At 29.3% G+C, this 12,161-nt stretch overlaps 1 protein-coding gene across 1 annotated transcript in view; it reads left to right on the plus strand.

The window, feature by feature from the left end:
* The window catches only part of Nbea (neurobeachin), a 620,123-nt gene that overhangs the window by 122,765 nt on the left and 485,197 nt on the right, over positions 1-12,161 (plus strand). Inside the window, exons 9-10 of the mRNA XM_077795156.1 lie at positions 532-729; positions 1,318-1,451. Of these exons, the coding sequence (XP_077651282.1) occupies positions 532-729; positions 1,318-1,451 (332 nt within the window). The remainder of the gene's footprint in view (positions 1-531; positions 730-1,317; positions 1,452-12,161) is intronic.

Genomic DNA, 12,161 nt, shown 5'->3' on the forward strand with positions numbered 1-12,161 from the left:
AAAGGAGTATTTACTTAAAAAAATTTTTTTTTCAGAGTACTTTATGTAGTAGAAAACTGCCTGAGGTTAGTCTGACATATTTGATCTGCAGTGTTTTAAAGTATTTGAATTAAATTTTAAAATTAGGTGATTTTATGTAAAAATTCTGATTTCATATTTTCTCTTGAAAAATATGGGAGAACTGGCAATCATGTACAATGACTGAGTTGAACAGGGGCCACTTTTACATCCCTTTTCTCTCTGGATTGAGTAGGTCCCCATCTAATCCACTTATGTGCATATCTGGTTACTTTCCACAAGAACGTGAGTTGTGAACATTTGGTTTAACCTCAACATTAATATTAGAGTAAGGTAGTTTGTGTCATGTTAGTTAAATGATTTTCTTAATAACAAAAAGATAATTAGTGTCAGTCAGCATTTTAATTTAATAAATCAATAATTGTTTATTATTATAGATTTTTATCTGCTCTAAAATTTCAGAATTTTACTGTGTTACCTTTAAAGGAGTATTTACTTAAATTTTTTTTTCAGAGTACTTTCAAGTTTAAATCAGAGAGTGATATTCATTTGGCAGAACACCATAAACAGGTTTTATATGATGGAAAACTTGCAAGTAGTATTGCCTTTACATATAATGCTAAGGCTACTGATGCTCAGCTATGCCTGGAATCATCACCAAAGGAAAATGCATCAATTTTTGTGCATTCCCCACATGCTCTAATGCTCCAGGTGGGTAAATGGTAGCTTAGTTTTCATGTTCTTATCACCATTGATGGTATCTTTATACATTAAACATTGCTTATCTATAAACCTACCATTTCTGTTTCTGTTTTCAGATTCTGTACTTTTTTCTTGTTTTTGACAAAATACTTTACCTTGATCTTGTCTCCTTACTTTGAAATCTGTTCTGTTATCTTGAATCTCTGTGTCCTATGAAATAATATCTATTGATTACCTGAACGTATATTTGTTAGATATCAAATTATACTTTAAGAATGTATTACTCTCTAGCATAAAATTTACCTGAATGTCTTTAACTCCATTAGCAATATCTGTTATTCTAAAATAATATTTGATTTTAACTTTATGTTTTCAGTGTAAATATCTCTCAACATAAGATTTCACATTTAAAAATGATTAGCAAAAGTATCTCAAATTTCTTACTTTATTTGAGTATCAAAACTATATAATTGAGGGTTCTTAAAATGTCAAACTTTGTTGTTTAATTCTCTTTTAAAGAATGTTATTTGGAAGAAAGAAACAGTGATGAAAAGTATGCCATAGAAGTTTAATAAACATTTTTGTTTTTGAATGTAGGATGTGAAAGCAATAGTAACACATTCAATTCATAGTGCAATTCATTCAATTGGAGGGATTCAAGTCCTTTTTCCACTTTTTGCCCAACTGGATAATCGGCAGCTCAATGACAGTCAAGTGGAAACAACTGTCTGGTAAGTTTTCTGTGTACAGTTGCCGGTATGTTTTACATACTTAGATTTACATTGTATCCTCATTGCATTGTATACTCAGATTTTGTCTTTGACATAGTAGTAAAAATTTGTTTAGAATTAAGGCAGATATCTATTTACACAATATAAAAATATGTAACAGATTCTGATTACCATAAAGGAATATCTTCTCTGAGGGTAAAAAAAAAATTCTTATTAGGTGTAGCATAATAATTATTAGTTATGATGAGGAAAATTCTCACCTCTAATCTCATGCATTGTACATGCTCAGAGTTTTCCTTCTCAGTTTTTAGAAAATTGCTAAGACCAAGTTTATTCCTCAAAATACTATTTTATACTAATTTATAAGTTATTACATAATTTATATCTTATATTTTATAATGCTGTTATCATTACCTAAAATTAGTACAGTGTTAATTGACATTAGATTTTCTTCAATTATCTTCATTTTTTTCTAGTCATTTTATTCTTTTTAAAAATTTTTTATATATCTTCATTTTTGAGGACTCAGATATAGCTAGTGTCATGTGTTTTTATATAAAAATGAGATATTTTAATGAGGTTGAGAATCTCTTATTTTTATGAAAAGTACCTTTTCCATTAAATTCTAATTTAATGTCATATGTTAGAATTTATGTATATATATGACATTAAATATAAATTATGACAGTGATTTTGACTATTTACAATATGCTTTTGGATTTTAAAGGACAAATTATATAGAAAACATTAAATATTAATCTAAAAGTAATTTAGGAATGCTTACTAGTATGTACACACACGTGCATGTGCATGCACACACACACACACACATCCAATTTTTAATTGATGGAATAAATGAATGAATGAAGCTATAGGAAAAAATTCAAGATCCAAGAAATGAAATACATGAATTTCTTATATTAACTAATTTACCTGTTAATGACATTCTATTTTAGTTTTGCTAATAATATTGTTCCTCTATTGGGACGGTCTTTGTGTAAAGTATAATCTGAAATGTAAATGAATATAAATATGACCAGTGCATTTACGATATTCAGCTCCCATCTGTGGGTTGGTAATGTTTTGTTTTACCTCAAATAGTGTAAAGGCTGGCATTTTGGAATTTAACAGCTTTGAATGAGAATCCTGAGGTTATGTCCTGCTGCAATACTACTTTGCTATGTGATCTTAAATAATTTCATTGGGAGGCAGATCAGTATAATGGAAAAATAAAACTTTAATTTATAGTTCTGGATTTATATTCAAAATATTTTGCTATTTTTAATGTAGGTGAACCAGGATACATTATGATCAATAACTCAAAAAAAGATAGTAAGTGCTATGAAGATAAATTAGAGAAAATTATTTGTAATTTATATATTATTTATGAATTAATATGAAATATATATTAATTTTTTAACCTGAATTAGATTTTGTTGCTTAGGGAAGAGACGGTTTAGAAAGATTATACAGTTTGAAATTTTATAAATAAGTTATCACAGGAATTTATTTTTTCATGAATAACTATTATAAAATCTTAGTTCTGAAATCATATTCAAAAGATAATCTAGTCTGTTCATCAAGGATCCATAGTTTTTTTTTTTTTTTACTACTCATCTTCAAAGCTCACTTTGGTATTTATATTATATTTTGATACTTAAATTGAATTTATTTCATCAAGGAGATAGAAGACAGTGAAAGGAATAAGCATAGTGATTTTGTTAGATTTGTTTGCTTTCAGTTCCTTTTGATCATTTGCCTTATTTCCTTACAATTAATTTTTAATTTCAAAATTTTCAGTAATGTGTATTATGTTCTTAATTTATAGCTAATATGTATAATGGGAATGGTATCACTCTCCTTTTTAGTAATAATCCATATCCAATTCTATGCTGCTTTATAATATAGTTACATGATATTTTGAGTTCTTATCTATTAGTTTTTCATTCTTTTATGACCCTTGATATCTGGGCAAAAGGTTTACTCTGTTGTGGAAAATTGTGTGTATGAGTCATGTACTCTTTTGTTATTTCAAGGCTTGAAAAGGGCCAGTATAGAAAAGTATGTGCATCAGTGATTGAGTCTTTCATTTTTAAAAATGTTAAAAACAAATTGTGAGGGCTGGGGATGTAACTCAGTGGTAGAACACTTGTCTCCTGTGCTTGAGGCCCTAGATTCAATCTCCAGTGCTCCAAAATAATTACATTAATAAATAATATAAAAGAAAGCAAGTTGGTAAGAACCTCAACATTTGGCTGAGGTTGTAGCCCAGTACTAGAGTGCTTGCTTATCATGTGTGAGGCACTGGGTTGGATCCTCAGCACCACACAAAAATAAGTAATTAAATAAAAGAAATAAATATAGTGTGTCCATCTACAACTAACAAGGTTTTTTTTTTTTTTAAAGAATATAGATTCTTAACCATGCAAGGGTTTATAGAATTTTGTGTTTTATGCTTATATCATCAATTTATAAAAATAAAGATAAATGCAACCTTGAAGTAGATGTACCATCTTAGTTTTAGTCAATATTGAATTGTTCTAGATGGATGAGAATCACTTTGAAGTTTTTACATCTTCCAGAGAAAATTCAACAACATACCCTTCTTTGCATAATAAATACATGATAGAACTTTGCAATATTGTCCAATTTTCACTTACTTTTTGGAGAAATTGAGTGAAGCTCTAAAATAAGTTAATTCTGCCTTCTCTGTTTCAAGCTGAAGCATTTTATTTTCCATGCATTTTACTAAGTAGTTTTTTTTTTTTTTTAAGGTACTAGGAATTGAATCCATGGCCTCCTGCATGTGAGGCAAGCACTCTTTCACTGAATTACACCCTCACCCATTAAGAAGTCCTTTTTAATGAAACAGCCTACTGTTTCCATAAACCTTACCTTTCTTGACACAAGTGTACCATATCTATCAACTTTGATGACATTTTAGTAAATATAGGAGATTTATAAGTAAAATAATTTATTGAAAGGTAGTGATCTTGTTTTCTGGATCCTCTGAGGATGGGTATTATATGTGCAGGAGAATTTTTGTGGCTTTGAATTGCTTTGAATCCTACATATTATAGTTGTTACTCTATACATGGACTTAAGTGAGACTATTTGGGTTCAAATCCTGAGATTAATGTTGATTATTAAAGAATTTTTTAATTTTTTTGTACCTTAATTTTGACCATTACATAACTGGAATAGTAGTGAAAGAACTGTTTATACTAAGTGCAATAAAATATATAGATCACATACAGGAAGCACTAAATACATTCTGATTTTAATTATTATGATGACAGTGAGATAAGTGATCCTACAAGGTTCTATCTAAATACTGTAGGTTTAAATTTAAAATATTACTTATGGCCAATCCTTAAGAAATAAGTAGCTGTAATGTTCTTTTTTGTTTGTTTGTTTGTTTAATTTTTTTGGGTGCTGGGGATCAATCCCAGGGCCTTGTGCATGCAAGGCAAGCACTCTACCAACTGAGCTATATACCCAGCAGTGTAGTGCTCATTCTGAGTCTTCTTTCTAATGATGATACTGTTTACATTGAAGAATCACTTATTTTTTATTAAATAGGACTTGTATAACTGGTTTTAAACGATCCACATTTTCTAGATGTAATGGCTTAGAATTGAAGTATGTGTTAACTCAAGTGTGGAAGTCAACATAAAGTCATAGAAGCCTGGAAAGATTTTAGATGATTTCAACTTAATTGGTTATTGAACTTAGCTTCCCTGTAGAATTTAAATCTTCTTAAATAATATTATTTATTGCCTTTAAGTAAAAGTATATAGCCTTTATTATTTTTCAGAAACTAATTAGTAGATGAATGTTATTAAATTGAGTCAAATAACTTGTGGCAAAACAGTATTTTTTATGTGATCTAGTTTCATCAAGTAACTTAGGCCAAAGTATAGTACTGTTGTGACTTCATCCTATTTAGATTTAGTTTCGATCATCTTGATTAAATCTCCAAAATGTCCAAGGCTATTTGGATGTTTTGTCCTTCCTTAGGGACTAGTCTTGTTTTATATTGAAATAGTTAATTCCTCTCAATCCTCTTAGTATGGAGATCAATAAATTAAATGCCTTTTACTAAATATTTGATATTTATTTAATAATGAAAAGTCAAACAGATGATTAATAAATAATTGAAGAAACTTAATTTCAAATCTGAAATGACATTATATCTTTTATATTTTGTCTGGCAATGACTCAAAAAATTAAATAGTAATTTCATTTTCCTTTGAGTTGGGTGATTATATATATTGGTTGCAATAGCATATCCTTACCTAGGATAATTTTTATTTTAATAACATACATATTTACATTCTATAGGCAATATAAAACAAAACAAATTTTCAGCATGGTGTGCCATAGGGGAACTTTGCTTTGAAAAAAATATACACTTTCTGGGACCAAGGAATAAATTGATTTTTGAATAAATTGATTTTGTATACTGACAGAAAGTCTTATTAGAGTGGTACAATGGGTAAGTGTACCGTTGACTCAAATCCTTTTCTGTTATACTCTCTAGTCAAGTTCTAGTAGTATATGACATTTATTGAGTACCTGCTATTATATTTGTTTCATTTCAAAGATAGTTTCATTACCAATTTAGTAAATGTTTAAAAAATGGCAAACAAATATTACTGTGTGATGTCAGCAGTGCATTGTTTCTGAAAATATGTAAATATAACTGAATAAATTATAGGGCAATAAAAATATTTTAAGTATTTTAATTGTGTTATCTAATTATGCTAATGACAAGGAAGAAATAAATTGAATAACTTTCTCAAAATCACAGATACTCAATATTTATAATGTAAAGTTTAATAAAGGATTGGACAGAATTCTCATCCTGAAAGACTGAAAGTATTTATGTCAATGATCCTGTTAAATTAAGGGTCCTCTTGTCATGTGAAAATTTATGACTCATTAATTTATATACAGAATTTAAATCATCATTCTCTTTCTTAAAACTATGTTGCTAACCAAAGTTATTCCAATAACTAACTTGAATTGTGCAGCCCCTTAATTATTAATTAACCCCCTTAATAGTTCAATATTTTGTTATAGTTATGATTAGAACTATTGTCATGTGTAAAGCAACAAAATTACCTGGAAAATATTTATAATTTATTGTCTACCTTAATTTTATTTTTCAGAAGACATAAAAATGACTAACCCTATTATTTTCTGATTTTTAATTCAGGAAAAAGTGCCTATTACACATACACTATTAAAATTCTGTAATGTCATTTAATCCCATTGATTTAAAAATGATACATGACAAATTAAGTCAATACCTGTTTGTAATTATGGTTTTCCTCTTTGGTATATAGAATATAATTAATACTTTTATTTTGAAAATCATTGAAAATATTTTATCAGGCTATAGCTTATTCATTCATGTTTCCTGTACTTTTAAATATTTTTCAGAAATGATGTAACAGTAGAACTGAATAGTCATATTTAAAATTTTTGTTAAAAATTTTACTATCTTGGCAAGGATGAAATCATTTTTGATATGAAACGTGGGACATAAAAAATGCATTTTATGCACATATGCTATAAGAATTAGAGGAGAAAATAATTTGTTCAGTGAGATTTAACTAGAATGAAATAAAATTTATATTGAATTTAGTGTGCAAAATAATTTAAGGAGTGAAAAATAAAATACATTTAATTATTCTGTCTTAAAACTAGGGAAATTATAAAGTTCAAGGAGCCTTTACTTCTTTGTCAGACAACTCCTTTTTACTAAATTGTCTCTTTATGGAAGAAATCTAATAATATGGTTTATGATACATATAGAAATTTAATTAGTTTATCACCTATTAATTTTAAGAAGGAAATTTTGTTTTCTTTGAGATAATTCTGATATCAAATCCGGTATGGGAAAAAAGGAATGCTTTTACAAATCTTTTAGGTAACAGCTAGTAGAATTCACAACAGTGTATGTGCATTCTCTTGAATTTACTAGTGAAAGTAAGAGTAAAGTAATATAATGCATATAGAAAAATATTCAAAACACAAGAATGTGAATAGAACCGTAGAACAATAGTTATTATAAAGTAAGGTGAAAACAAGCCATAAAACCTGGTTTTACACATTAATTACTAAAAGACAAAAATCATATATTCATTCAAACACCAAAATCCAAATATGTGACTTTAAAGAGAAAGCATCTCATATAAAAACAAATAACCAAATATAGGTCTCAATTTTTGGTTTACAAATAGTTTAGCAGTTTTTTTCAAATTTTCAAATTTTTAATTTTAACTTTTAAAATTTTTTAAATTTTCTAATACAAATGTGAATACTCTGTTTGATATAGAATGCATGACTAATTATCTTTTTATCTAAATGAGTACAAATTCTTCATTTGCTGGCTAGAATAATATCATTTATTTTAACCACATGAAATAATATAAAGTAATTCACCGTTGTTACATTTTTTTTATCTACAAAGAAAGTTGATATTATCAACCTGTTCTAAAATGTTTTCCAAAATTTTGACTTCCTTCACAAATTGATGAACTGTATATAACTCTACACAAACAATAATGAATTCATTTTACTTAATTTATTATTGTTTTATACATTCTTCCTACAGGAGAGTCAGTACATGCTGCATGTCTAGAGTTATAAATTTTCTATAGCATCAGTTGTACTGATCCTTTATTAAAAAGTTGAAGTAATCTGTAATGACTACATTGGAGTACACCTTTTTGTATGGGGATAGACTGTTGTTTCTGTCTATACTGTACAGTTTTCAGAACAAGTAAATGGTCCCTTTCACTGGTTTCCTGATGCAGAGGAGGTATCTTTGAATTATTTTCTTAGGGGTCAGGTATCTTATAAATTCTCTTAAAAATTTGGTTAATTTCATATCCAGAACATGCATATAAGTTTTGGCCCTGTAGTCCAACTATCATACTTATTATTTCAGGTGACATTATTAAGGATCTCTCTTGGGTTACCCAACATTTGGAAGGATCGCTTTGATTTTACTTTTTTTACAGTAATAGGTAGCTCGAATGTGGTCTTATTGATGTGATGGAAAATTAAGGTTAATACCTTCCTCTGCACGGGTTATCAGCAAAATCTCTGTCTTTAAATCTGTACTCTGTAGTTATTGTTACAAGATAGCTCAAGCTAAAATTGGAAGGCAGGTCATAAGGCTCAGCTGGAAGAAGTACGGAGGGTAGGTAGATATTATCCTTTTTGAAAGTAAAGTTGACTCAAAGCAGTTTGCATATTCAGTATGTATTTCTTGTAATTTTGAAATCCAGGAACACTAACTAGACATCTTTAGTATAGTTGAAGGCCTGATTGTTAAGCAGATTTAAGAATATAAGAAATTCTAGTAGGCTAGGATGAGTAGTCAGGAAACCATAGGTAATCAATTTAGCACTGACTATTTCTTGTGAGATGAATTTAGAAGATAAATATTATATACGTGTATGCAGTTGGTGACAAATATCTTTTATAGTCGTGCTAGGAGATATGGGACTTGGTGCCTTTAGAATTTTATTCAGTAGTAAAGAGACTAGACTAGAGACATACATAGTCCCTTCCAAGCATGTCTCTGTCTAGCTTTGATGAGGATCCAATATCAGATGGCAGATCCTCACATTGATCATTCAGATTCATAAATAGGGCTCCTTATAAAAGGAATCTTTGAAAAAAACTGCCTTGAAAGTGAACTTAGGATATGAAATGTTGAACAAATAAACACACACACACACCCACATGCACGCGCGCGTGCGCGCGCGCACACACACACACACACACACACACAAACACGTACATAAATGCCTTGCAGATAGATTTCTGCTGGAGACACAGAAGAAAGTCTCATGCACTTAACCCTCAATAATTCATTGGCTAATAGCAGAAGATCTGTTTTTCTGGTGACTTTATATCTCAGGAGAGTATTGACATATGCTTACTAGAGTTTGATTTCTATACAAATAGTAGATTTAGTTATTTTTATTTTAATTCTAGCATTTTCTGTGATATTTTTGATGAAAATATTATTGAATTTGAACTACTTTATTTTTATTTTTTATTGATTAAAAAAATGAGAGCAGAATGCATTACAATTTTTATTACATGTATATAGCATGATGCTAAGTCTGTTCATCCACAATGTCAATAAAAATCTTTAAAAAACAGATTCAGAGTTCTTTAAAACTTTCCCAAAAATAAAGACAAATTACAATGAAGTATATAAAGTATTTCAATTTTGAAAAAAAAAAACCTCTGAATCTGTTTTTTAAAGATTTTTATTGACATTGTGGATGAATAGATTTAGCATCTTCAAATCACATTCATTTTTGAATACTTATTCCTGAAAATTAATCTGAGCATTTATTAATGGTTTTCTAGAAGAAGTGAAAGGTTTTTTTTTTTTTTTGTTATCGTTACACATCTGGCAAATACACAAGAATGACAATATGCTTCAGGCATGCAAGAAAAAATTTGGAGCATACCAGTACTGCGCGTAATATTTTCTTTCCATTGCATCCAGTTCTCTCTTCTTGTGTGTCAACTCTTAAAAAATAGAGAAGATTTTCTTATATCACGTGATAGCAGTTTGAAGATGAACCTTATTTTTAATAGTTTTTTAAAATATTAAGTACATATTTTACAAATTTTCTTCCCCAAGTTGGTGCCTGATTTTTTTATGATGAAACTTTAAAGACTCCTGTTGGAGAAGGCTACTCATCACAAAATTAGTGGGTGTGCCCTAAAGTACAATGAAATAGGAGTAAGACGTTCTGGTGTGGTATTGCATATTAGGGTGACAGTGAATAGTGATACTGTATTGTATGTTTGAAAAAGATAGAAGAAAGGATTTTGAATGTTTTTACCATAAAGAGATGATAAATGTTTGAGGAGACAGAAATGTTTTGCCTGATTTAAACATTATAAAATGTATAGATGTATTGAAAACATTACATGGTTTTCCCAATGATATGTACAAAAGTAGTGTTTTTATATATCAGTTTTAAAGTATTGTATTTGGAAGGGAAATTGACTGCTACTATGGACAAACCATGAGTTACAATTAATATTATTATGGCTTTCTGTCTGCAAATGAATTTTTAAACAACTGTTACAAATTGTTACCAGTAGCAAAAGATAGTTGTAAATGATATTAAGTTATGTAAAATATCATCAAAATAACATGCTGATGAGAAAGCTTCTTTTTTATCATGCTTGCATCCGTTACACATCTGGCAAATACACAGGAATGACAATATGCTTCAGGCATGTAAGAAAAAATTTGGAGCATACCAGTACTACGCATAATATTTTCTTTCCATTGCATCAGGTTTTCTTTTCTTCTTGTGTGTCAACTCTTCAAAAAATAGGGAAGATTTTTTTTATATCACATGATAGCAGTTTGAAGATGAACCTTATTTTTAATAGGAGGCAAGAATTTCTTGTTTTCGTGATTGTGTAAGATCACAAACAACTTCAGAACCTTAAAAGAAGTCATGATGTTCATCAGTATTGCAGTCAGAATATAGACATTTATGAGAAGCAAGGTTATATACTTTAGAGAGGATCAACCCCCAGAAACTTGGACAGAATATACAGAATGAAAATGAAAGCAAAATGAGACTTTCTTTTGCCTCATATAAGAAGAAATAGTATAACCAAGGAAATTTGCCCAAGAAAACTTATAGACTTTAATCCATTTATATAAAGGTGAAATGAAGATTTATGAAACAAGAATATTTATGAGACATTTTTAGTTTTTATCATGTCAATTTTTGTATAACTAGGATAGTGTAGTTGATATGGGGCAGTGAGTAATTGTAATGTAATGCAGAGAAGGAAGAGTAAGTAAGATTTTATATTTAATATGTTAGGCATTAAAGCTTTAGTATTTTGGTGTGGAGGATGGGTACTGAATCTGCACCTCATTGTTGCAGCCATAGCTACTGAAAGTAGTTAGAGGCAAACAAGCTATTAGGAAATTATGAGGGAAAACTATAAGCAATTGAGTCTTGTTTGTTCTCCTGAATCTGCATTAATATGCCCTAAATAATTGCTTCCTTCTCATTGGAAAGGAAGATAACAGCCTTAATATAACCAGGAAAATTCAGTACAGGAACTCTGAATAGGCCTTGTTCAGAAGGGGCTCTTTCAGTTTTCTGGTTCTAGAGGGATAGCCCATCATCATTTATTATGGGTATTGAGCTATTGTAATATAATCCTGTTTGCAGAGTCAGTCATAGTCAACTGTGATTAAGTGTGTGAATTTGTCAAATTATTTGGTCTAGGGGCATTGTGGATAGCTTCTACTTTGGAATAGGCAAGGTGCTGTTCTGTATGAGAACTTAAAAGAATATGGTGTTTCTGTGTATTCTGGATCATATGTACTGGAATATCTTATGTGAAAGATAAATAATAATTAGATATTAGTTAAGTACAGGATAGTGTAACGAAATCTGAAATATGCATTAGTATACATGTTTGCTATGTGAGATCAAATTAATCCTGAAACTTTTGACTTTACACCATAGAGATTTATATATTGCTTATTGACTATATGTAGTTCATTTAGCAGTCTAGGGTTTTGGATCTCACTCTTATTTTTCAAAATAGCATTCCTTGTAATAGGGCAGAGAAGGATGAGAGAATTATGCTTAGGCTTTTCACTTTTGTTGCTCATAAGAGATT

This window comes from Urocitellus parryii, chromosome 2 (assembly GCF_045843805.1).
Source record: "Urocitellus parryii isolate mUroPar1 chromosome 2, mUroPar1.hap1, whole genome shotgun sequence".
NCBI classification, from domain to species: domain Eukaryota; kingdom Metazoa; phylum Chordata; class Mammalia; order Rodentia; family Sciuridae; genus Urocitellus; species Urocitellus parryii.